Here is a 27612-nt window from a genome sequence, read left to right on the forward strand (position 1 = left end):
CCCGGTCACTAATGCATTTAAAACAACAAACCTGAGTAATTTCAGATTCCATTCTCGCTCTCAAAAAGCCGCTTATTCCCGCTCTCCCAATCACCCTAGCGCACAACAGTCTACGTCCGGTCCTGCGTCATGTGATTGTTTACGGTTGCCGTGGTGACGGAGGTTCCTGCTGAGCGTGTGCAGACTTCGTTGCAGAGAACAACCCTTCCACATACAGTGCTGCAAGCATGGAGCCGACAACTACGGTGCTCTATCCCGCCGAAGCTGAGGGCATCGTGCAAAATTTGGAAACATTTCCACTCAAAGATATAGGAAACAGTAGGTGAGGACATAATATATTCAAGGTCTACTCCGGTGTTGAAGTGAAAGACAGGACGGGTGGATGTCGGTTATTAAGGCATGGGTTAAAGTGTGCCTGGTGCCAGACCATCCGGCTTGAGGTTTTACCATGTAGATTTCAGATTTAATTGTAAACCTGCAAATACACTTTAAGGGTTAAGAATATAAGAACGCTGTTAGAGAGAAAATAAATGGTGGGTTACTTCTCAAAAGATCTTTAAACGGAAACATCACCTAGTCCTTCCAGTACATAAAATTGCTCTTTTGCTATATATAATGTAACTGTTCACTACTTTACTGTCTACAGATGGTTCCGACAGCATGAATATATTGAGAAACTTAACATGCAGGCCATCCTGAATGCATCTGCTGGACAAGATGAGTTTGTTAAAGAACACCTTATTGCTTATGGCAAGGTATTGACATTTTTCCAGAATAGTTTAACTGTTATATTATATTTAACTCTTATATAGAAAACCAGTGGTCTTTAATGGCATGCAGTAAATTTTCCTTGAGTATATTATTGTTTATTATATATGTAGCAGATGAAGCAAATGTGATATTTATTTGAACTTACTGTTACTAATTTAAACATTCGTTATCACAGTCTTGTCTTGTCAGTCTAAGTTTTCAGTTTTCTATTTCAGTTTCCTGTGCTAATTCATGGGTTGATATCTGTGGAGGTCTGGAAGCAGAAAGTGTTTTCCATCCTCTGCCATCTGCAGGACTTCAATCCTAAAAGCACATTTCCTCTCTATATGGTGGTAAGTGCCTTGTTTGTAAAGCTATTTGGGCAGCCACAATAAAAAGATGGTTCATTTTTATAGGTTATTTGAAATCTGTGTTTTGACTCTTTAGACTGAAGAATGATGATGTTCAATTTATGGATGCAGTTTATGAAGAGTCTGATGCAGAATGCAGTTCATTGAATCTATCTGTCTATTGTTGCACCCAGTTGTTTCAGTTCAGGGTCTCAAACTGATGTGTAAAACTTCAACCAACTCTGGAAGGGGCACCAAGCTATCATAAAACAATGTCACACAAGGCTAGTTTAAAGTTCAGGACCAAGTATTTTTGTTAGGTTTCTTGGAGGGAGGCCATGTATACACTAACACTGCTGATCTAACATTAGCAATTTTGTTTTGTGAAGTAGTCTATCTAGTGATCTGGCTCAAACAACTATCATGGTAGCTGGGTTTAAATTGCGCTTGTAAGCTTGAACTTTACTTAACTGAAATACTTCTTTAGTGTGGTGGCACGGCAGCACGGTGGTAACGTTGAGGCCTCACGGTAAGAAGACCAGAGTTTGCATCCTGGGTCCTCCCTATGTGGAGTGCTCTAGTTTCTTCCAACAGTCCATAGACATGCAGGTTAGGCACATTGGTGACACAAAATTGGCCCTAGTGTATGATGGGGGTGTGCAAGTGTTTGCCCTGTGTGTGTGTGTGTGTTACCCTATCCAGTTTTTGTTCCTGCATTGTGCCCTATGCCAACTGGGATAGACTCCAGCACCTCCATGACCCCGTTCAGGACTAAGTGGGTTTAAAAGTGACTGATTAATTGACTTCTTTAGTGTGATTATTATTATCATGTAAATCTGTGAAACAATATTATTATGAGCAGTGCTCTGTTTTAAGACTGTTTGAACTGAGCCAGATGACATCTTTAAACAATCAGAGTGCCCTCTGCTGAAGTCAGGGTGGGATCCAAGCACAACAAAGTCATTAGCTAAACAGGCACACTTGATGAACTGAATGGTGTCCTCTTATTTGTAAAATGTCTCTCTATTATCTCTCTATTAAAAAAGAAAATCTTGAGACGAGACAAGACAATCGCCAAGAGATTTTTTCAAGTCCCACCCTCCTCTCAACCATTTACAGTTAACGGCCCACGCCCATGGTCCTCTCACCTCTCATTCGTGTGAATGCTTTTGTCAGACACAGTTCCTGCGCTCTCAGCTCTTATAAATGGTTACGTTTTCCTCACTTTAAGTTCCCAATAAAAGAAGACTTATTATGTCCAAATCTTATTGAAGAATTTCATCCTGAAGGGTTATCAACAGAAGAAATGAGTACACGGGCAATTCTAGCACCGAAAAACGATGAAGTCAAATGAATTAACGTGAAAATTGTTGATCGGTTAGACGGCAGATTGGTTAAATGCGTATCAATAGACTATGCTGAAGCAAGTGGTGGTGATGGTGCAGAAGATGAAGACATCAACTTACAATATCACAAAGAATATCTACAACCGTTAACACCTTCCAGTCTTCCACTGTTGAAAGAAGGACGTATTGTAATGTTATTACGTAATTTATGTCTGAGTGATGGGCTATGCAATAGGACAAGATTAGTTGTATTCAAAATTGGTTGAACAATTCTGACATATAAAATTTTAACAGGAAAAGGTAATGTAGTACATCTTCAGGGGATAACATTAGACACCAAAGGAGATCTTGATATGCCATTCGTATTAAAACGTTTACAGTTTCCCATTAGAATAGCTTTTGCTATGACAATTAACAAATCACAGGGACAAACATTGGAAAAAGTTGGTTTATTTATTAGAGAGAAAGAAACGAAATTCACTCACGGGCAGATATACGTTGCGTTGTCACAATGTAAGTCCAAACATGGAATTAAAATTCAATGCAATATCGATGAAAAGTTCATTCCAAATATTGTTTTTACTGACGTTTTACAGTAAAAGTGTAACTTAAAAAAGTATTTGCGTGTTAATTTCTAAGCCAAACAGAACGAAAATGTATAACGCAACGAATACCTCTAACACAACATGAAACATAATTTTATTTCAATTTGTTGTGTTTTACTATTTTTACTATGGTTAATTACTCTCTGTAATGTAAAACAGTTAGTTCTATTATACATATGTAACAACTCACATTAAAATAACAATCTGTTTAAATTGTACATCCGCTTCCCCAAACGCAAGTGGCTGAGCCGTGAAGTGGCTAGTGCATAGCACCCGCCCGGGGGTTGGCAAGCGAAGTGAACAGGGGGCAGACCTCCTAGTCTACTATTATAAAAATTGCCTATGAGGTAGAGAATTTTTGATGAGCAGACCCTGAGGTAAATAATGAAGTGCCATTAGTTTGTGCCTGTCTTTTACACTGTTGCTTATACTCTAGAAACTCAATAGATTACATATGATCAAGTAACCTTCAAAAAGGTGGAAAAAATAAAAAAGCCCCACTTTCACTGCCAGATTCTTTTGTATATGCAGGAGCAGGTAAACAGGAAGAAGAATTAGGTAAGAGGCTCAGAAGAGCAGCTGATTGTCTGGGATGAAATCTGCTGCCCTACTGGATGAAATCTGCCCATCCATGTTTTTTAAAACCGAAACAAACAAACAAGTTTTACTTTATGTAACATCTTCTTTTAGTGGACTCTGATCCAAAGCTCATGTAGAAATGCTGATGAGCTTCACATTTACTGTATTCTTACTATTATTATTAGTTTAATATGTTTGGATTCTGTACCTGTGGGGTTGCTCTGGGTACTCCAGCTACCCTGGACATCCTGAAGACATGCATGTTACTTTGAGTCGTAATGCTAAACTGACCCAGGGTGAGTGTGAATTTTTGTTGACTGGCATCCCATTCAAAGTTTATTCCTAACCTTGCTTAAATCTACCTGTACAGGGACAGGCTTCTGGCATGTGAGGTATAGCATTAGAATGACTAATTCTAGAAAATTAATGAATATGTTATTGTAGTTCGAGCATTAGTAGCTTAAGTGACTTGTTTGGGTACACCCAGTGAGTCACAGATGTGACTGACGCAGCAGTACTGTGGTTTATAGTCCAATGCCGTATCCACTAGGCCATTCTATCAATCTGCAGACATTTATTCCAGGGGCTGACAAGAGTTATTCAATGGATAGAAGTTATGACATACAGTAAATGTTCTCCTTACTTATGCTCAAGTTCTCAGCGTACTGAGAAGATCTGCTAAAGTCAGTTATCAGTCCTGTTTATGATAAGTCCCTGCTCATAACAACGCTATGACCAAATGCATTAAAATTAAATCTGATAGTGATCAACCAAAATATTACATTTTGATATTTGTTACCTTTGGTAGAATTAATATGATACGGTACATGTTCAGACATTAAATGATGATTGTATAAAAATGTACCCTATGAGTCTGTATTGCACAGAAGGCGAGGGAGGATGTGCAATATCGTTATTTTTTAAAATTGTTTCCTCGAGATAACGGTCTAATTTTATCGAGATTTTCTCGAGAAAACGGAATCATTTTATCAAGATCTCGATAAAACAAAAGATCTCGTTTTCTCAAAATTATGAAATAATTGTATCTAACATGGGGCGGCACAGTGGCGCAGTGGTAGCACTGCTGCCTCGCAGTTAGGAGACCCGGGTTCGTTTCCCGGGTCCTGCCTGCATGGAGTTTGCATGTTCTCCCCGTGTCTGCATGGGTTTCCTCCGCGCGCTCCATTTTCCACCCATAGTCCAAAGAATTGCAGGTTAGGTGGACTGGCGATTCTAAATTGGCCCCAGTGTGTGCTTGGTGTGTGTTTGTGTGTGTCCTGTGGTGGGTTGGCACCCTGCCTGGGATTGTTTCCTGCCTTGTGCCCTGTGTTGGCTGGGATTGGCTCCAGCAGACCCCCGTGACCCTGTGTTTAGATTCAGCGGGTTGGAAAATGGGTGGATGGATGTATCTAACATTTAATGTTTAGCTTGTTGAAGCCACGTCCTGTTTGAAATGGCAGAAGAGCAGAACTGTATTGATCAGCGCGTCACATTTGTGTTCAATCAAGGGCTCACGCAGGCTGAAATATGTTTATGCCTTAGTTTAGAAAATAATAACGTTAGTGTCCGTCATTTAAGAAGACGGTTAGCAAGGCTTCAGCTGTATAGGCGTCACAATCTAAGCGAGCCTGATGCCAGGAGCAAAGGTTAAGTTTTGTTTTCTCGACATCTCGATAAAATTAGTCTGTTATCTTTAGGAGACAATTTAAAAAAATAACGATATTGCATGTCCTCTCTCGGCTTCCATAGCATTGGACTGAACAGGTTAGAAAATGTAAGAATGAGTGGATGAATGGATGGATAATATAAGTTGTTTATATAGATATGTGAAAATATCACTAAAACATTTTAGTCCTTTATCTCTTTGTGGAGACACATCCATCTGTCTATCCATTTCCCAAACCTACTGAACTCAATTCAGGGTGGTAGGGCCCAGCATCTATTCTGTTAGCATCAGGCACATGGCAGGGGTTCACCTTGGATGAGTTTTCTGTCCACTGCAGGGCACATTAACATAACCCCACCACACCAGGACAATGTAGTGTAACCTACACGTCTTTCTGAGATGAGAGGAATGCTGAACTAAATACAGTAGGAGAAGGTGCAACTCCATATACACTTTGTCGGGGCTGATATTCTAACCCAGTCTCCTGAAGCCGTAAGGCACCTGCTGCACTAGCCTCTGTGCCACCAAGCTGCCCTGCAGTTCCTTACTATAATCTAATACGTAAACCACTTAGGTCAGAATGCAGGTAGATCTAGGCTGACTTTCTCTCTCTCTGCACTGTTTTACTATTTCAGCAGACTTCTCTTGCCATTTTCTGGGCTGAGAGTAAGGTGCATTGCAAGACTTGAAAACCGGAAACAGTGTTTATGAAGTATTGAGTTACTAAGAGAAAAGACTGATATATCGGTCACATACAAAAGCCACAGCTTCCTGCTTAATCTATTCCGGTGACAATAACTGAAAATGTGAAACCCTTTTCTTTTCATTTTTTTATATTCTTTCAGTATTTTCTTACCTGAGCACCTTACCATGCTCTATTCTTGTTACATGCTTGTAAATTATTTTTATGCTGATTGCAGATTCACCATGAAGCCACAGTCATTAACCTCCTGGAGACTGTTCTGTACTATAAGGTGAGTGTGCCACTTGTCTGCATGTCCAGGATGGATCCTGTTAGATAGTCGCTGGACTAGATAGAGCCAAAAGCTGAGCCCCTCCTTTATTTTTACTGGCAGGACTCCTGTGAATCAGCAGAGGAGTCCATTTTGGACCTCATCGATTACTGTCTTCGTAAGCTCACATGGCTAGCAGCCCAAGTTGGACAAAGTGAGCAGTCAGCTCAGTCCCGGTTAACCCAAACTGATCATACGGATGCTACAACACTGCAGGTGAGGAGAGCTAATGGAGTTTCATGTTAGGTCATCACTGTAATGATGAGTGCGTTTCAGCTCAGCCCAACACTGATTTGCAGAAGTTTTTACATTCTAAACCACTTCTGGGTTGTAAAGAGCTTTTTATTTTTATTTTTACATTTTTACACAGAATAAGATTCTTCAAACACACCTAATCCAGTTTAGGGTTGCAGCTGGTCAGAGACAAATCTTGCAGCCTTAGGCAAGAAATGGCCTTGTACAGGATTCTAACTCCTCATAAGGTGTACTCACACACATACCAACACTTACATAGAGGCAATTTAGAGTTGCTAATAAAGCTAGCATCAGGTATGTGGGAGGAAAACCCATGCTGACACAGAGGGGACATGAGCACTGCAAAGACAACAACTGGGCATTGGAGTCAAAGTCACGATGCTGCAACTATGAGGCAAAAGCCCTTGTGTCACTATGCCTCCCATGTTTACAAAATTATCACTGTTAATTCCAGAGTTCACATCAAATAGTTTGCTAGCTGATCAACATTAATCCTATCAAATCTGAATCAAAAGTTAAAATAGATTTAGCAGCCCATCCAGTCAGTTGTCTTTGTTTTATCTACACTTAACAGCTAAGGTACTTGCAGCAAACCAAAACTTGAGACCATGTAGTGATTTTATTTTAAACAGAGATGCTGATTATTTTTATTCCAGTTCCCCATTAGCATAGTTGTGTCCTCTTTTTAGTAAACTGCCTAGAAGATGGTTTGGGTTCTTTCTGGAATGCCTGGAGCAGCCTTTCAGGCACAGTTCTGTCCTCTGTGTTGATGACTAGCCATCCCCTGTGTAGAAGCGAAACAGGACAGTGAGGAGGATTCTGCCTGGCTCCCTACTCCTGACGTTACGCTTCCCTTTCCCCTCGGCCCGCAGCCTCTGTCCCGGATTAGTACAAATATATCGCTTCAGCAAGAGAATGATGATACATAGCGCAATGAGAGAAGTCGCAAAATCAACCGGAATGTTCAAGCAAATTCTAGAAAAAAGCCAGATCTAAATTCGTTAAGTAGTTCTCTTGTTCGCTAGCTAAGTGGAGGTAAGGTACACGTCCCGAGGCTGGTGCGTGAGTGAAGAGGGCATCACCCCCCTGCCCTCGGCCTACTGCGTCTCTCTCAGATTCACACAAATAAATCGGTGCCGCAAGAGAACTATGATTCTTAGCACGATGAGAGAAGTCGCAAAATCAACCGGAATGTTCAGGCAAATTCTAGAAAAAAGCCTGATCTAAATTCGTTAAGTAGTTCTCTTGTGAAAAGCGGATAGACAGACGTTGAATTTTATATATACCTGTATAGAGGTGACAGTTGAACCAATTCAGTTTACTTCCTTTTAATTTCCCCTGAGGAGTATAAATGGAAGGGGAGTCCACTTATCCACTTTTTGACTGTCATGGGTTGGCGTCCTTGCCCATTACGTTCACTCCTGAAGAGGGAGTACTTTAGACTCGGAGACTCTCAGGTTTCCTAATCCCCCTTTAAGGGGTTGCTGCGGCTTATTCTAGAAATTAAAGAGGAACAGACTTTGATGCTACTTTACCTACTAGTCCATGTATGCATGTTACATTTATATCCATTCATTTATTTTCTAACTCACTTGTCTAGTCTGTAATTGCTGGAAGATGGTGCCTAGTATTATTTTCCCCTTGGGGACAAATAATCTACCTACCCATCCATCCATTGATCCCAGTTGCAGTTTGTGGATGGGGTGTCAGTCCATCACGCATCACCCAGTCACTCACACAGGTCCAATTAATGTAATAAACATGTTTGGGATGGAGGGGAGAAAAACTGGAGTCTCTAGAGAAATACCTACACAGACATATGCATTTACTGGCATTTGAATTCATGACTCTTGAGCTGTGAGGCTAACCACTGTGCCACCATGCTGCTTTATTACATCTATAGTGTAATACAAATAATATCTGCTGACCATAGAAAGTGTGCCATATTGGTGTCAATGAGCTATTTGAGATCTAGGCGTGGGTCGTCTGTATCAAGAATTAACCTTTTCTTTTGCTTTGGATATGTGTGTTTGTTCAGGAGCTTCAGAAACAGAGCATGGCATTGGAGTTTGACATTTCTCTGAAGGCCCTTTCTGTTCTCCGCTATGTCACTGATCACATTAACAGGTGAGCTGTAACCCGTGACGGCTTACCTGAAAGTGGTTAAATTAAGTGAAAGGGGTGCCTAATCTTTAGTAAAGCCAACATGATTTGAAGTGTTCTGACCCCACATCCTCATCTTTACAGCCTGACCCTTAGTGCCCTCACCAGGATGTTAAACACTCACAACCTGCCCTGCATTTTAGTGCAGTTAGTTGAGCATTGCCCCTGGAGTCGCAAGAACAAAGGTAAGCTTCATCTGATAATCTCTTCATCTTTATTCTCACTTCTGTCTTTTATAAATCCTAGCAGTGCTACCTGTCTAAGACGGGTTGACATCTATGTAAGTAATAAATGCATACCTTCACATATTCAGCATTAATGTTTGCAGTGTACCATCTATTGGGATACAGTATATTTTGCAATGCATGCAGCAATAAAATGCATTGCATTTCTCATTCCAACAGATGGCGCATCACAAACATCAGTACTGCTTTTACGAAATGGCATATAACAGATACATAGAAATCTGACGGACACACAGATGCACAGACACACACAGAGACTCTTATCCTGTTTATTAAGGTGGATTTCCATATTCTGTCGTTCTTCGTATCCTATTGCTATGAGCATGTTTTATGTTCCTGCATGTAGTTACTGCATAACCAAAGGTTAGGGCTAAAGTGGTCAGTCCTGGGGAGCATGTAAGGCAGGGAGTGGACGTCTTGTTGTCTATTTTACTTTTATTTTTATGTTCCAGTGTCTGTAGGAATTTTAGACTTATTCAATACATTACATATCTCACCTTAATAGTTAAAGGATAATCTGGAAGAAAATGGTGGAAGTTAATTATTAGTTTAAAAAGGTTACAAACACATTTTTAGCTCTTTAGCCTTCTTCATTTACATCTGGAGAGACATACTTTACGGCCAAATCATTTGTTTGTTTTTTTTTGGATATTGTCAGAGTCAGTGCTCATGTAACTAACCACAAATCATACATTTCCTAATTTAGACCCAGGGGTATGCCTTGGTGCCCACAGGGCCATGATGACCTCTGTGATTCACTCCAGCACAAGGTTTCCAATGCTCATTCTAATAAATTCACTGATTTAACTTTTGTGACAGTTTGCCTTGAACTACTAGCAATAAATTAAGTATGTGTTATAAAGACGTTCACATTTTTAGAAGGTGTGGAGCATTTCCATAGACCTTTCATAGATGTGTCTTTTTTAAAACCTGCTTCATACAGTCCAAGGCTACATGGGCCTCTTTGAACCTTAAAATGTCAACGGCACAGCTGGTTTTGAGGGGTATCCAGTTTGCAAACATAAGAGTTGCACATCCTGGTGTTTGCCTTCTGGACACGCTACAAATGTTCAAAGCTGAGCATGTTGGGATGAAAATGAGTGCTTCCAAATCTGAGGTCGTAGTCGTCGCCCCAGGATATTCAAGTGACTTATTCCCTTCAGATACCATGCACTGAGTTCTTTTTTTAAATTGGATGTGTTGGTTATTTTTACACCCCAAGTGGAGGAGTTCGAGTAACTTGGAGTCCCGTCACCGAGTGAGGGAAAAGGTGGGCATGAGATTTACAAACAAATCGATACATCTGCAGTAATGTTATGGACATTGTACGAGACTGTGTTGGTGAAGTGGTAGTGTTCAGACAAAGCTTTTGATTTACCAGTTACTCTATATCCAGTTCTCACCCAAAGTTACAAGCCCCAAGTCCCAAATTAAAACAGTCTAAAATGAGCTTCCTGCATTGGAGGGTAGAAAGACCTCGGAGCAGGACTGGTACTTCCTCAGATCAAGAGGAGCCACCTCAAGTTGTTTGACCACTTACTATGTTTCCAGGACATCTCCTATGGGAGGTGTACCAGGCATGGCAAACTGGCAGTAGACCCAGGAGTAATTACACCAAATTGAAATTAGAGAGGATGAGCTGGGAATAACATTTCTAGGTTTCGGGTGGCCTAGTATGTCCAGCTAGGTGTGTTGCCACTGTGACCCTCACTAGGAAAAGCAGGTACTGCATAAAAGGACATGAACAACCCTTAAGGAGAACACTTTGAAACTCTTGGATTGTTCAAAGCTTAGAATGGGAAGCCACTAATACCCTGATAATTAGGTTATGGGACTCTTGAGACTGTGGACAAAAGTGTCTAATGTCACTTACGCGATTGGAGGCCTCAGATTACTGATTAACTTAATGTGCATTTCCTTTTTCTGGGGGATACTCAACAAACTGGCTGCAGTTCATTTTCATAATGCTAAAATAGCTTGCCTTACTAGTTTATAGTGATAATTTTATTTTTCGTTTGTACCTTACATCACACAAAGACCCACTTCATGTTTTGCAGCTCATCACCTCATTACAAACCATGCCATGTTCTAAACTTTCATGTTTTTGATGATCATAATGTGCTTTCTTTCTACCTGAACCGCTTGTATGGATGTATAAGATTACTTTTTCTTTGGACAATGTCAGTCACCTAAGCTTCATCTACCAAGACCTAATTCTCAGTGTTACAAAATTTCTGAGAGGCTATTTTATAACTTTTAAGTATTGATCGAAAGAGTTTATATATAGTCATTTTTAATCCTGTGATTGACGTGCTGATTGATTTGTTGCATGTTGCTGGGAATGCCTCTGGCTCCCTGCAATGCTGAAATTAGAATATGGGAGTCCAGCAGAATAGATAAATGGATGGATGTACCGTGTATACTCGCATATAAGTCGAGTCTTGAAACCCGAAAAATCGATCATAAAATCAGACCCCGAATTATACGCCCGTTCAAAAATGCGACACTTAAATTTTTTTCTTTTACATCTTCTTGCCTCCTTCAATCTCACACCAGTTTTTCAGATGCATCGAATTTTGTTACAATTTCCTTCACTACTTCAACGACGTTTAATTTAAAACCAGCTTCATGTTTTCTTCTGATCAAACGCTCCATTGCAGATACAGGATGCACTTACGATGAAGGTGTATGAGGGTGTGAGATACAAAAAACACAAATCAGTGCAATTGTTGCTTTGGAATAGTTTGGGTATTACCGCATGGTCACGTATGCACAATAAAGAGAAAGAGGTTAGGAGCACACGCTGATACAGTGCATTGGCGCACCCACATAGAAAAAAAGGCTGTGTGCTCATTGGTTACTCTCTCAGGTGGGTGTTAGCTTATGAGTCATAATGTTAGCTTATGATATCATAATCTTGGACCAATAGCATGAGTTTTCCGCATTCGACTAATACGACCGACATTATAAAATACCAGAAATTATACGATAAAATCAAGTCCCGACTTATCCGCGAATATGTACAGTAATTAAAAAAAAATTGCTGAACACTTCCTCACACTTATAGATCAACTATCCTCTTAGTCCTAAATCTGAACTAAATGCCAGGTACTGCCCCTACTATGTTTAATGGATCTGCATCATTATTATTTCCAGGTAAATTAGAGAAGTATATGGATGGCAGGTGGTATGAAGTTCCAGCAGAAGATCACCTTAAGATGACTAAACTGGATGGGCAAGTGTGGATTGCTCTGTATAATCTACTGTTGAGGCCAGAATGCCAGCAAAAATATGATTTCAACAACTTTAACAAGACACAGCTATTGAAGGTAAAACCGACTATTTTAAATGACTATTTTTATATAATGCCTTTCCTGGGGAAGACCACCTCCACTTACAGGAACACAAACAAACAATCTTAACTTCATGTTGCGTTTTTTTTCCATACTGAACATCATCTCAAGGTGATTTAAAAGTACACAGCTATAGTACAATTTGTTTGTTTTATATGCATTTTGTGTAACTGACTCAAAGACAGATTAAGTGAGCAACTCAGGATCTGCTTGTGTGTCCGAGGTGGCGACTGAACCAAAACCCACTTGTGACTTTCTGCTGTATTGCTAGATAACATATTGGAAAATAAGTCAGGGAAAGAAATTAACAATTTTTGAAGCAAAAAAATAAGAGTTTGAGGACTGGAAAATGTTCATAAATAAACAATTAAATACTAAGCATAAAGTAACACGATGCTCACTGAAGTAATACCAAATGTGGGGTGGGTGGCTTCTTTATAATGATTTGTCAGTGTAGTTTTCTTTTCCATTTATTTTGAGTTTTCAGCTTTAAAGTCCTGGAACATACCGTACTCTCCTATCTTTCAACTGTCCTTTATGTGACAATTCTGCACAATTAGAAGGAAGCCCTACCCTGCCATTTGTGTCCTTTGAAGCTATATTGTTACGGCCCCATAGACAAAACATCACTCACATCAAATCGATAATGAAAACAACAAAGGACAAAAGCCACAATTTTTTTCAAACCATTCAGCAATGTTTCCGATGTGTGCTGAATGACAACTGCATTATAATTTACAAAAGCAGAGTTTAAAGGTGTTCTTTCTTGCTGAATAAGCTGATCAGTCTGTTCTTGAGGGCGGCAGTACTCACATTAAGCAGTCAGTCACAGTTTGCATACATGACTGTTGAAAGCAAGCTCAGGCATCGTCCTTCGGATGAGACATGTAACCGAGGTCCTGACTCTGTGATCATAGAAGATCCCTTTGTAAAGAGTGGAGGGTATCCCGGTGTCCTGGCTAAATTGCCCACCATGGCCGAGTCATTCTGGCCCCCTCATCATCCCCGTCTCTAACTGGCTATCTCTCTCTCTCATTCCTTCACCTTCTTATGTGTGGTGAGTGAACAGGTGCAAAATGGCTGCCGTTGCATCATCCAGGTGGATGCAATACTGTACATTAGTGATGGTTGAAGTGGCTCCCCACTCTCTATGAAAAACGCTATAAGTTATTATTATTATTATTATTAAGCTGCCATAGATAAGGTGCACTCACAGTGAAGCTTTAGCAACTCGTCTTTAAACTTCTTGTGTTAAATTTGCATAACGGTCCTCGCAACAATACTTGGGCAAATCATTTGGAAATGCTTGTACCTGCTATTAAGTTTTTCTTAGTGAAAAGGTAAGATGTATTAGTTTAAGATAAAGTTTTGAGGACTGAACTATGACAAATGATAAAGCTCACCTTCTCTTTTCATGGATGCCTGCCAACATAATCTTCTTAACACTGTGCACAGATTCCTATAGCAAATTGTTCATGTGTCACCTTCTGAGTAATTCTATCAGTCATCGATATTATTATTTTCAGCCTTTAGGATTAGCGGGGCCAAACCAGATGTTTATATTTGATCGGCAAGAACAGTGTTATACAGCACTGAAAGGAATCGCTCACTTGACAGTGCTAAATGTGCCGGATAGTCTTCCCCAGACAGATGCTAAATGAAATATTGCAGTCATTCAATATCTTTGGCAAGGCAGGTGATTTGAAGTTAAGTTATTTTAAATTACCAGTCTCTGGTAAGGTATTAGATGTGTAGTACAGGATTACCATACATTGGAGCAATCTATAAGCGACAGCACAAAAGAAGTGAAGATAACATCATAACCCATCCATTCATGCACTTCCTGAAGTGTCTCAGTTCAGTTCAGGTTCAAGGGTGCTGGTGCCTATCCCAGCAGCCCTAAGGTCAGATTAAGAATCAACCATGGACAGCACAGAACACAATCATATACACCTTCACACTCACTCACTCATGTCTGGCTGATTAACCTAACATGCACAATTGTGGGATGTGAGGGAAAAGAAACGTGGTATCTGGAAATAAAAGAAAAAAAAAATACACAGACAAGACAAAAACATGCAAACTTTCAATAACCACTACTCCGCTCTGCTCTAATGATGAATGCGTGTATTTTTCTTTTGACCACTCTAACAATTTTACAAAGCAGATGTACACAGTTTTGGGAGATCATGGAAAAAGAGATGTGAAGAGTTTGGTTACAGCAATCTCAGGCAGCTTAAATTTTCTTTTGCGGAGGAGATGTGTCAAATCTTCGTCCGGATCAAGGAGGCAGGGAAGATGGCAGATGCAGCTTAAACTCCATGGATTTTGACTGGAGGTGGCAGAGAGGGCACGGTGCAGGTTTTAATATGAGGTGGTTGAAAATATGGCGGAATTTAGGAGGCAAATGGTGTCAGGGCTGCTGATTCAGAGTAATGGAGATGAATGAGGTTTGCCTGGTGGCCATTGAAGACACGGTACAAGGTTGGAGTAAGTGGGGCGAATAATTCATTGCTTGCATTTTTCATTGAAAAGGTGGCGAAATAAGCAGTGTGGTTGCTGCTTATGGCACACATTGGTGGGATTGATAATCGATGGGACACTAATAGGGATGCTTCGAAGAATTTGTAACATATTTTAACTATGACATTTCCTTTTATTCACTTTTATTGAACATTTATTTATTGAAGTTTTATTTTCTGCACTTAAGAGACATCTTAGTTCTAATAAAACTGCACATTGCTGTTTTGACGCCTCTATCATTGTTGTTGTGTCTCTCACTCCCCACCTTGGCTACAAACTACTAGACGGTCAAGAGCAGTTGGGTGTGGGGAACGAACCCCGACAGGGTGACCACAGACATACTGTATAAAAAAGCAATGTTCAAGTCAGGCCTGTTCACATTAATCACAGATAAAGTGTTGATTCATCACTTGCCGTGTCTAGATGAATTAGCGAACAAGTTGCAACTCACTGTGACACCACATTTTAAAGAACAATTGAGGGAAGTTTGACCACGGGAAAGCTATTCTCAGCCATTACTTCAGCCATACCATGGTCATATTAAAAAAAATAAAATAAAAAAGGTCAACAATTCTAAATTAGGAAAGTGACAGTAGAGGAGACATTTAGTACTAATGTCAAGGATCATCATCTTCAGTCAGTGGTCTGAGAATTAAATAATCAGAGTCTGTGACACAACATGCACAAGCAGCTTGGAGAAGAATATAAAACAGTCAAAGAAAAAATACAATGTGCTAAACTTTATTCTTTCTCTCACTATCTTATTATAGGTCACATCTCCTTTGGTCTGATGTCTTCTTTTCACATACAGTGTTTTTAGAGGTGTTGATTGTGTTTTTCTATTTTAAACCAATGCCTATACAAAAAAAAAATCATGATATGTCTCTTATGTGGGCATCAGCAGCCACACATCAGAGTCTGACACGTAAGTGTCAGTGGACATAAAGCATCGCCGTTTGTGTGCTTGTGGGCCTTTGGTATATGACAGGATAGCTCTTGAAGGCCAGTTTTGTACTATACACTGCCGGTCAAAGGTTTTAGAACACCTCAGTTTTTCCTGTTTTTCTTCAGATTTCATCAATTGAAATGCAATGAATGACCTAAAATGGTAAAAAGTTAAGCAGTATACTACCAGAGATTTAAATTTAAAGTTTAGGTTAGCAAAAACTAAAAAAGGAAGTATTAGAATATTACAAATGGTCCTTCTTAGACCAGTGTTCTTCAACCTTTTTGCACCTGCAGACCAGTGAAAATAGGATAAATATTTTGCGGACTGGCTGAAAGCTAAGACACAAATAAAAACCAATATAGATAGTATTTTATTATTATATAGGTATATGTTATACAGTTATACAATTACAATTTTTAGTGCGACATCTGCTGCTGCTTCTTTGTTAGAAAATTTGATATACGTGGCTGCAGAGTTGTTTCTGAGAGACGAAGCACTGCATTAACATCCATTCGATTTCTCTGTTTGGTTTTTATTATTGACATGGCTGAAAAACACATGTATTGTGTTTCTAAACCTTTTCACCATTTTAGGTCTTTCAATGCATTTCAACTGATTAAATTTGAAGAAAACGTTTGACCGGTAGTGTACATATAACTCAAGAATACTTAGAAGTTACTAATATGAAAATCTTACACAGAAACAAAGGGCCCAACAGTGAATGCAGTGCACATCAAGATGGTAGTTGAAAGTGAATGGGCAGGAAGCATGTAAGCAGTAAGTGCATGACTGTTCAGCAAGTATGGGTAGATTGAGATGATCTGTCCTTAGTGTATGCACTGCTGCCATTGGTCTCTTAAATATAGTAGTGTGAAGGATGGTCTCTAGGTAGAAAGCATTTTTTTGTAACGTGGCATAAGTTTATGAGAACTGTAATGTGTGAGAGAAAGCAGGTTGATGTGAATTCTCTAGTTTATGCTTTGTAGATAAACCAAATTAGGTGGTTATGGGCAATTAGAGTAAAGGGTGCTTTGTGTTTGAGATGGAAATGAAACAGAAGAAGGCATACTTGAAAATGCTTCTGGAAGGCATGAGATGAATGTCATCCCTAAGGGTAGTGGAAAATGGTAGAAGCAGATGTAAGGGGTAACTCTCGAACCTATGATAAACCCATATAATGGCTGGTAACCATTTGTTCTTGTTAATTGTAACTGTAGAACTACCACACATGATTTGTTAGTTGTAACTGAACAGTTAGCTGGCCTGAACGTTGTTAACGTGTTTTGTGTTGGTAAGGTGTAATGTATATAGGAAAACTAACCAAGAAGAATTCCAGGATCTAGTTGTTGGCCTACATAATTAAAAAAAAGAATCTCCCTTTGACCAGAACTGGTTTATCCACAGCTGAGAGGCTTCTTGACCGAGGTGCTCGTAGACCAGCTACCGAACCTTGCGGAGTTGCAACGCTTCCTCAGTCATTTGGCTGTTACAGACCCTGCACCTCCAAAGAAGGACCTCATCCTGGAGCAGGTAAACCTTCCTTACTGAATAAACTGAATGAAAGGGTGAATTGGGACCATCCAGTGTACGGAGTTGGAATCCCATTCATTTTTTTTTTCTTTCTTGAACATGAAGGTTTTGTGTTTCTGTGTGTGTTTTGTGTGTGTGTGTGTGTGTGTGTGTGTGTTTCTTCTTCCTTTCCATTCCAGATTTTGTAACTGGCCTAAAACTGCAGGTTAGATGAACTGATGACTATAAATTGGCCCTGTATCAGTGTCAATGTGAATGTGTGTAAGTGGACCTTGTAAAAGGACTGGCATCCTTTCTTATGTCCATTTCTGCAGGGATAGAGTCAGGCTTCATGGTCCCAGGGAATGGGTTAAATAATCTTGAGAATATTTACGTCTATGTTATGTACACATGCATCAGTAATCATAAGGATTAAATTGTCAAATGTTATTTTGTGATAAATTCCATTGCATTTTCTTAGTTAATGCTTTCCCGAGCTCATTTGCTCCTGATCTAAGTAGTACATCTGACCTCTTTCCAAGTCTAAGCTCCTGCCTTTTGATCCGTTTAAGCTTCTGTTATGTATTTAATGGATTTTTAGTTGTGTAACCCAGAGACTACTAACAGCATCAGAAATGAAATCCAATCCCAGTAATGTCAACCCCAAATATTTCTACTTATGCATTCCTCAGATCCCAGAAATCAGAGACAATATATTGAAAGAGAATGCTGGGAAATGGAAGGCAATCGCTAAACACCAAGTTAAGCAAGTGTTTAACCCCTCAGAAGAAGACCTCCGAGAGCAGGCCTGCAGGTGAGTTTGATGCCTAAATCAAACTGAGTACTGAGTTGGACATCTTTCAAAGAGATGTCAGAGTACACCAGCCTGATTAATAAGACATTTGAGCTAATTAGGCAGGCAGATAAAAGAACTTTGCTCCAGGCAGGACTTTTAAAGGACTAAACGTATATCAGGCCATCACTGAGACATTTTAATTTAAGAAAATACAGACAACTATACTTGGATCACTTTGGCAGTTTAGTGAGACTTTTCCAAGAGAAAGCAGAGAGTCGTGTACTAAAAGAAATTGGAGAAAATTAAGGAGAAATATCTTGAAGATGAAACCTGCAAGCATTGTTTGCACATTGCAATCTGAAGAAAAGCATCAAGACGTGCAATTTGAAGTGAAAACATTGAAGGCATGTAAACAGTTAAGCTAAGCTATTGGAGTAAGATGATCGCTCCCAGTATAAAGTGCCAATGGGCTTAATAGAGCGAATGGTCGCTTCTTGTTTTTTAATCTTTTATGGTCTTATAGTTAAATACCTAAGCATGTTTGGGAATGGAAGGATGTGCTCTCATGGCAGCCCTTCTGCTCACACTGATGCCAACCAGGGCAAACATTAAAAGAATTACATCTATTAAGCAAATAAATGGAAGAGATTGGTAAATAAAGGAAGTTGACAAAAGTGGCAAATAAATAAGAACAGAAAACAAAATCCTGAAGTATCTTGGGGCCCACATGCCCAGGTAAAAGTCCTTGTCTGCTAGTTGCTACCCACTTTAGTAGCAGTGTTATAAGATCAGATCTACCAGCCTCTTACCCCAAGTGCCATTCATGCTATCCCCTTCTCTGTTTTCCATTTCACTCTTTTTCTTTCTCGGAGTGACAGGACAGGGTGTAAAGTTTGCTTTAAACATTGTCCTGTGATCAGTATCTGGTTTATTTTTGTGGAAGGTCCATCTTTCTAACTGCATCTGGTATGCCTATGCCCCAAGCCTTTAGTTACTTTAAAGAGGCCATATCTCCAAAGCACACCTGCTTGCATGCCCACTTACAAGAGGCAGTCCAGTCCCTGTTCTTCTAGCCTGGATTTGTTTTCACGAAGTAGGACGTATCCTAACCTTTCTTACACCATCTACCGAAACCCCCAAATCCTACTTCTAGCAGTTAAGTAGTACATTTTCTACCTGAAATGGATACATATGAAAAACTCTGCACTCATAGAATATTTATTACCTCTGATATTCCTTATTAAAAAGATGTATGTCAGTGGGATAAAAGGAATTTCTGGAGCATTTGCTGTGAATCGTTAAAGTGATTTTCCTCCCTTATTTACTGAAATATTAAGTTCTGTGTATAATACGAGTCTGAGGTGATTTGCAGGTTTTTTTCAACATTGACACATGTTTACCAAATCATCTACATCAGCCCTCGTAACTCTAGCTGCAGGTTTGGGAATCAGACACCCGATGAGACATGAATTATTAATTATGAACCAATTGTCCATAATACAATGGTTCCCAAACTCAATCCTGGGACCCTCCATGGCTGCAGGCTTTTATTCTAACCAGATTCACAATCGGTGATAATAAACCAAAAAACAATTGATCTCATTTAATTAGCTGGTCTTTTTTTTTACTCTTCTCTTAAAAACACAACATTTATAAGACTAGGGGGCTTCACCCCCTGCTCACTTCGCTTGCCTTACGCCAACCCAAGGGCCAGCGCTAAGCGCCAGACACTTCACGTCTCTGCCGCTCACATTTGTGGATTTCACTTTCACCAAGCAACATATCTTTTAATTCTCATGGATACGCCTCTTTATTGGGAAGAAACACTACTTTTCCCTGATGGCAACACGAATTAGACGATCTACAAGTCTCCAACTTAAAGTTTAAATCCGAACAATATATTCGATCTCTTTTCGCTGTTCCGTTATTTCACAGAGTAATAATTTCCGTTTGTTTGGGCTAATGCGATCTTTACTATCATTTTTTTGAGACTTTCAAATTTTAGTACTTTCATTATCTCTGATCCGCTCTGCATGTGTATTGCGCCAATGTTTTCGAATTCTTTACGATGTTCTATTTTTGTCATCTGCTCTTTGTCTTTTATTTCTGGCACCGGGCGTGGTTAAATCTCTTGGCACAAAGTCTCGTCTCGCGGGACGTGAAAGTATCTCTCCGAAAAAGTCACGTCTTGCCCCAAGCTAAAAAGTCTCATCTTGTCCCAGGATTTTTTTATTATAATAGAGAGACATTTAGAAATATTTCTGTTTTTTTCTAAACCTATAAATGCTTAACTCTCTTTTGTTGCTTTCCTATTATTTTCCCCTTTTTCTGTGAAGTTTGTCCCCTTCATTTAACCCTAAGAGTGACAATTAACAATCAGCACAGCAGACACCCAGGATGATGAATGCAGCAATGACTTCAGTGTTAGACTTGCTAAATAATCAGTTAAATAACCAGAACACCTGGAAAATTAGGTTGAAAATACTGTTAATGACTTAAAAAAACAAGTATTTCCCATATAACTGCTTATTCAATAAAAATCTACCAAACTTAGTTTGTAATTTCTACATTGACTCCAAAACACAGACACTGGGAAATAATGACACACTTAATTAGGCTAAGAGTCCAATGAAAAACAGAAGTTGGTTGGAACAAAAACCTGCAGCCACAGTGGGTCCCCAGGATCGAATTTGGGAACCACTGCCATAATACATACATGAAGACCTCAGTGTAGACTACCATGAGGATGGCGTTTGTGCATCAGGCATTTAATTAAGACTGTGTACCCAGTGCCGGACTGCTGCTTACTAATGGTTAATACTTTGTAAATATTTTTGATTTTATTAAGTGTTGTGCTGCTCTTCCTCTAATCCCAGGTTGGCACAGACCTACAACTTGGATGTGATGGAGACCCTAATACCAGAAAAACCAAAATGTGGTTTCTGTGGCTCGGAGGCTTCCAAACGTTGTTCCCGTTGCCAGACTGAGTGGTACTGTGGAAGGTAAGAGTAGTTCATACATTTATTTTGCCTCTCCCCCTCTGAACTATATTCCTTTGAGCTGCTCAGTAACACCATATGGACATTACATGCAGCCATCAAATACTTGTCCACTGTGCTAGCAATGAGGTTATATTCATCTGACACCACTTCATTTATGCTTAAATTATATTTACAGGGAATGCCAGGTAAAGCACTGGCAGAAACACAAACAAGCCTGTGGACTTATATCTGATGCGATGAACAAGACTGAGGCTGGATTGAAAGCAAAACCTTTGTAGATAATGTGAAGACTACATTAAGTGTATGGATTTGAACATTCACTCCAGCAGAGAAATAAGATGACCAATGCAACTACGACCAGGATATGTTGTATAATTCATCTACCTGTGCAGTGTTAAGATGAGGGGCTGCTGGCGAATGTGGATCTATAGCCGTCCCAGCCATCCATGATCCTTGTGATCAGTGACAACAAATGAAGATCTCGGGTTTAATCCTGCAGGTTTCACATTGGACAGATCTTTTTATTTCTTTCACAGTATAACAGTTTCTGCATAACTGCCAATTACCAGCATATGTTTTGGAAGAGGTCTCGGAGGAGAGTCAACAAGATCTTTATTTTTATTTTTAATTCTTCTTAAATAAGATTTCAAGAGCCATAGTAAATCGAAGCTTGATTTACAACCTGATGATTTAAATAAGTCTGAGAAAATGCTTCCCTAGTGCTGCTCTTTCACTGTCTTCAGTCAACACACAGACCTGTCGTTCATAATAGCGTTTAGGAGGAGAAGATGTTGTGGCTGTGTAATGGGTGCCCAGTCTTTGACTGCACTTTTCCATGGCTTTGAGATCACTGCTGTATTCAAACAGTACAGTTGCAATCAATCGGATTTCTTCAGGTTTCTGTTGTTCATCAAATTACACCAAAGTAATCATCCATCCATCCATCCATTTCCTAACCCGCTGAATCCAAACACAGGGTCACGGGGGTCCGCTGGAGCCAATCCCAGCCAACACAGGGCACAAGGCAGGAACCAATCCAGGGCAGGGTGCCAACCCACCGCAGGACACACACAAACACACCCACACACCAAACACACACTAGGGCCAATTTCAGAATCGCCAATCCACCTAACCTGCATGTCTTTGGACTGTGGGAGGAAACCCATGCAGACACGGGGAGAACGTGCAAACTCCACGCAGGGAGGACCCGGGAAGCGAACCCAGGTCCCCAGATCTCCCAAATGCGAGGCAGCAGCGCTACCCACTGCGCCACCGTGCCGCCCCCAAAGTAATCATTACATGGTTATCACTAACATCCTAAAGATTAGCTTGAAAGTTAGTCTCTGACTTAATAAAGCTGGGATTGTATGTGTATAAACAACTTTCAACAACGGCCCAAAAGTCTGCTAATCTTTCAAATGATGATGAATTTTTTTCTTCAGGCTCAAAGAATTTGGAATATGTTTTGGTGGCTGACAAAGGAAAGGTTATTTTTTCTTAATATGGGGATTTTAAGGGCCTTTCCATGCAATTTCTGTTTTATAATGTCAGAGGCTAACTTCAAAGCCGATTTGTTGAAACTAAATGGCTACCCTGGAAAGACAGCTTTGATGTAGTTTGAAGACCAAACACGATGACATCTGATCCACTTTCCAGTTCTACTGTCCCTGCATTCCACAAAACATTAACAAGATGCTTTCATTAAAACTCCTTAATAGATAGACTGAAGCATTTCTTAGCCATCCCCACAACCTTTCCACTGCAGAACAATTTAACCAACAGAGTTGACTTAGTTGTATGAATGTATGTACACGGTGAGTAGAGCACGTCTGCTTTGTTTAATAGTTCATGAGAGGACTCGGTAAAAACAACCCGGCTGACCAATGTCAGGCTTACCCTTTCTTCATCATTGAAAGGTTTGGGAAAAGCTATTTATGGCCATTTGAAATTATTCAGCATCACCTCACCTAACGTTTGTAAACGTGGGCTTTCACTTCAGCCCAAAAACTTTTCAAAAGATGAGAGTTGAACTTATCACAGACTGACACATTTGCTAACGTTCCTCAAGAGACCTTCACCACCTGCTTTGCCCTCTGCATGGCGATCATTTGGTAGCTTTTCTTGTCTTCCCTCCTATACAATCAAGAACATCAAGCCTCAGAAGTAAAAACGTTACTATAAAGCCTATCCTTGTCTTCTGGCCTAATCTGGCCCGGTCAAGTCTGGTACACTTACCAGTGTCCTGCCATTCAACTGTTCTTTAATCTTGTTATGTTTTTATTTATTTCTGTTGTCTTCTTCTTACGCATGATCAGGCCGTAATGCAATATCATTCTGTTGTGCAGTTCTCTCTATGGTTTCAGATGACAAATAAAGTTAACATTGAACCAGACTGTATTGGCCTTGTACTTGTCTGACACAAAATGTGGCTCCTTCCTATCACGTGAATGGATATTTTCTGTCCCAGCAAGCATGATAGCTGCACATGATTAACCACAGTACAAGTTCACTTTGTCTTGCCATTCCATCTTGACCTAGATTTTTGAAAACATATCTCTAAGGGTTCTATGGGTTCACAAGTAACTGATACATCAAGGTCATAATCCTTATTTCAGTCCCAGAGTTTTTTTAGACTAGTTTTCTCAATTTCACGAGCCCCTTATGCCATGTTCATGAGTTTATTTTTCGTCTTTCCAGTAGATGGTAGTAAAGAGTTAAATTGTGCTGTGTCTGCTTCCACAGAGGCTTGAATTTCTATTAAAATGGTACACTAGAGCTCATTGACGTGATGGCTTCTGGGGAACTGCTACTTCTCCTCTAGCATTTTTGACATAGTCCAGGCAGAGTCATCAGCACATCCATGAATAATCAATATAAAAGTTCTTCATCCCAGATTTAAATTTCTCACTGGAGGTTGTCAAGGAAGTACCAGTAGTGAGCTGGAGACACGCAGTAAAATGTTGTCCATGGTTTGACACATAACAGCAAATCATCTGTAAAACCTGTAAGGATAAGCTTGGATGTACCACAGGGCCTAAATAAATACAATATTTTGTATTTCCCTATATTACATGAGGTAGCTGCAGCTCTTGTGCCTTGTTAATAATACATAATACCTTCCTCTATTTCACCTTCTGTATCTTTCTTATCATAGTTCAGTCTTCTCTTCCTCTCAGCAGTCAGGCATTTGCAAAATAATTTGCAGACTCCATATTTATCTGCCTTATTGCCAGCGGCTTCTTCTGGGTAGAGCCGGCTCTAGCATTTTTGCCGCCCTAGGCGAAGCTCTAAAAAACTGCCAGACATCTACATAGAAACCTGGAGGCACGAGAGAGGAGCCAGGACTGGGGAGAGTGAAATACGGAGGGTTTGGGAACAAAGCAGTGAATTTATAATTTGGGAATGTCGATGGAGATAACTGACTTCGTATAGCAGTGTCTGTTTACAAGATTGTCTCAGAAAAACACACATTCGAGCAATTCCACTTCAGAAAACACATAGAAATTGGAATGTATTAGCAGGCTTTATTTATTTTTTGCATTTATAATTTCTGTAAGGGAGAAATGATATGTATCAAATAATTAAATTATCACACACTAGTTTTATCATATAGCTCCCCATTGAAACCTTCAGCATGACAGCAGTTTATGATGATGGTGACAATCTAGTTATAATCTTACCACTATAGCTCCATAAAAATATTTGTTTTGTTAAGGTTAAATAATCTAATTGACAAGCTTAACAGAATTACAACATTCAATGAGATATAAATTAATATAATTCACAAAATTCAATTAACTTGATGTATAATGATTACCTTTAAAAATTTACCCATGATTCCTATTTATTGTTTCCTCGCTACCATATGCAAATAGTGCAATATAACAATCCAATCAATGCACAACCTGACAGCCTTTCCAGTGAGAAACCAACTATGGAGAGCTTTCTAGTGAGCCGAGAGTAAATCTTATAGATGGTGATTAACAACAGCAAATGATTTTTGCCAAATTTTAACGCAAGTTTTAAGCCGATTTAGGAGATGATGATACTTTGAATTACATCAGCAATGCAGTCAAGAGCTGCAGTCCTGCATGTTGCTGTTTTGATGGTCTAATTTTATTTTGCCATGTCTTTGTGTCATTTATTACATTAGTTTGAGCATTATTATTATTATTATTATTGTAGTCAGAGACAATGCAAACAAAACTACTACTACATACCTACACCTAAAGAAACAAGAACATTCTGTTCTGCTTTTGAGAAGCTGAGAACAGTTCATTTTGGGAAATGGAAGACCATCCATAATAGGCTTATGTAGGTCAACTGACATTAGGACCAAATATCGTTAGTATGCAAAAATATAAAAATATAATCGGATTAATGGAAAACAGACAGTTGTATTGATTCCAAATGTTAGTAAGTCAGAGTTTGTATTGTTTTAAAAAATGCACCCTACCCAAGATAGATAGGTAGATAGTTTAGCATAGTTGGCAGGATTACATAGATAGATAGATAGATAGATAGATAGATAGATAGATAGATAGATAGATAGATAGATAGATAGATAGATAGATAGATAGAATTTATTTGTCCCCAAAGGGAAATTAAAATTTTGGCTGACAGTGATCCAGTGAACGGCAGCTTTGAAAATTACCGAGCACATTCAAAGCAAAACAGTCACCTTGGTACGCTTCACTAACAATTGAACCAGAATCTATCATGCTGTCACAATAAGTTCCTGAAGAACTGTCACTATTCTCACACAGCAAATCGCTTTCTTCGTCACACGCTTTACGCGCCCGTATTCAGCTCGCTCTGTCACCGCAAATGTTGTCTCAACAGCCTCCGTCACCAGCCGCCGATCACTGGATGAACAGATGTTGGCAGCTCGTTGGGGATGACTTTCTGTTTTAGAGTTAAGAGTTACAAGGGTTAAAGACTAAAGGCAAGAATACTCATTCAAAAATTAAGTATGAAATTCTTATTAATATATTTTGATTAATTTCGGGACCCCTGTAGCTCAGGTTAGCCCTTGCGTAAGCCTGGTTGTTATACAAAAACTAAAATATTTTTAGTAAATTATTATTTTATTTCAGTTAGTCTTTTAAGCTATTTTAATAGTTTTGTTTAGTTTTAGTTTTTCATTTTGATTATGTTAACTGTTTTATTGCAGTTTACAAAAAATGTTTTTTTATTTTCTCGTATACGAAGTATAGGGAAAGTTTTAGAATCGTCCAAAAATTCGATGTCGCAATTTTGATGAATCTCGACATTTTAGACCTCCCTGAGTCTGAAAATACCATTTATGGACTTATGTCTGTGTGTGTGTAAACACGATAACTTGAGTACGCTTTCACTTAGGTCAACCAAATTTTGTATACACGTATTAGGTACAAAACGTAGATTTCTATCAACTTTTGGGCTAGTTCCATTAACCGGAAGTAGTACTTTACTTTTCATTCATGCAGCTGCAGAGTCCGATTTATTCAACTTTACTTTTAGAATAATTGTTCGATATTATTAATTTAATGTGATTTGTTATTAATGGTTCTTTAATGTACATGATATAAAAATATAATCATTGTCTTGTGGTTTACTCCTCAAATATCCATTCCCATATCTGAGTATACAAGAAAGTCTAGGGGAGACTACTCTCGGTTTTTATTAACAGTTTCAATTTCGTTTTTAGTTTTCGTTAACTACAGTATAATAACCTTGGTCTGATATCACTGCCAATGTGCGCTTTCCACTAGCGCACCTTACAGCTCGACTCCTGTCCTGCATGATGTTAAATTGTTTGTATTTGTGGTCAAACCAGGTCTGCTAATTTGGTAACTCTGAACTGATTACGTGTGTTGTGGGCTCCCCTTGCACTCGATGTGGTCAAGATAGCTCCCAAGATCCTATGACACTGAGCTAGATAAAGCAAATTCAAACCTCACTGTACATATAATATTCTTGGAACTTCTTTCATGTAATCCTTTTAGGTAGCCAATAAAAGGTGTCATTTTGCTTGACTTCTCACTACATTCACAATGGCTAACACGGTACAACACCCTCTGTCTGAAGCATAAAGAGACCTGCCAGCTTTCACTAACATGCAGACTAATAACACTGGGAACTGCCAGAGGAAGTGAAATCCCTCAGCAGTGCAAAATGTGAGGCTTAGTAAAGTCCACGGCAGGCTCTTGTGACTTCCAGATGTAGAATGTTTTACTGTAAATACTTACTTTATCAGTAAATTACAAGTGCACTGACTTAAATGTGTGGACGAGACACAATCACACATGTGCGACTTTTCTCTTGCCAAGACAAAATTGTCCATTTGCTCGGTGGACATCTAAACAAGTTAACTGCTCATCTGTGTCGCCTCCACTTATTGCTCTCCATTAATTTATTCATTTTCTGTCTCTGATCAGTTGCACACAGAGTCGTAATTTGGGCTATTTTTATGACTTGGATTTTGGCTCTTTGACCGATGATCTTTTCATTCCTGTCGAAAGCTATT

At 39.4% G+C, this 27612-nt stretch overlaps 1 protein-coding gene across 1 annotated transcript; it reads left to right on the top strand.

Moving 5' to 3' along the window:
- The first annotated feature begins 98 nt into the window (after positions 1–98).
- zmynd10 (zinc finger, MYND-type containing 10) lies at positions 99–22216 on the top strand. The gene is made up of 12 exons (XM_028824031.2): positions 99–322; positions 647–755; positions 987–1103; positions 6217–6270; positions 6373–6525; positions 8603–8691; positions 8812–8912; positions 12129–12301; positions 17202–17327; positions 17999–18120; positions 20979–21104; positions 21280–22216. The coding sequence occupies exons 1-12, from the start codon at positions 228–230 to the stop codon at positions 21380–21382; spliced, it is 1368 nt and encodes a 455-aa protein (XP_028679864.1). The 5' UTR covers positions 99–227; the 3' UTR covers positions 21383–22216.
- The last annotated feature ends 5396 nt before the right edge of the window (positions 22217–27612 follow it).

Source organism: Erpetoichthys calabaricus, chromosome 18, assembly GCF_900747795.2.
Source record: "Erpetoichthys calabaricus chromosome 18, fErpCal1.3, whole genome shotgun sequence".
Lineage (NCBI taxonomy): Eukaryota > Metazoa > Chordata > Cladistia > Polypteriformes > Polypteridae > Erpetoichthys > Erpetoichthys calabaricus.

What these genes read in the sequence shown, in the direction of transcription:
- zmynd10 (XM_028824031.2), top strand. Translation starts at nt 228, where the DNA reads ATGGAGCCGACAACTACGGTGCTCTATCCCGCCGAAGCTGAGGGCATC. An exon ending in ACCTTATTGCTTATGGCAAG is followed by an intron (nt 756 to 986) that starts GTATTGACATTT and finishes TTTCTATTTCAG; the next exon opens with TTTCCTGTGCTAATTCATGG. An exon ending in ACTGAGTGGTACTGTGGAAG is followed by an intron (nt 21,105 to 21,279) that starts GTAAGAGTAGTT and finishes TTATATTTACAG; the next exon opens with GGAATGCCAGGTAAAGCACT.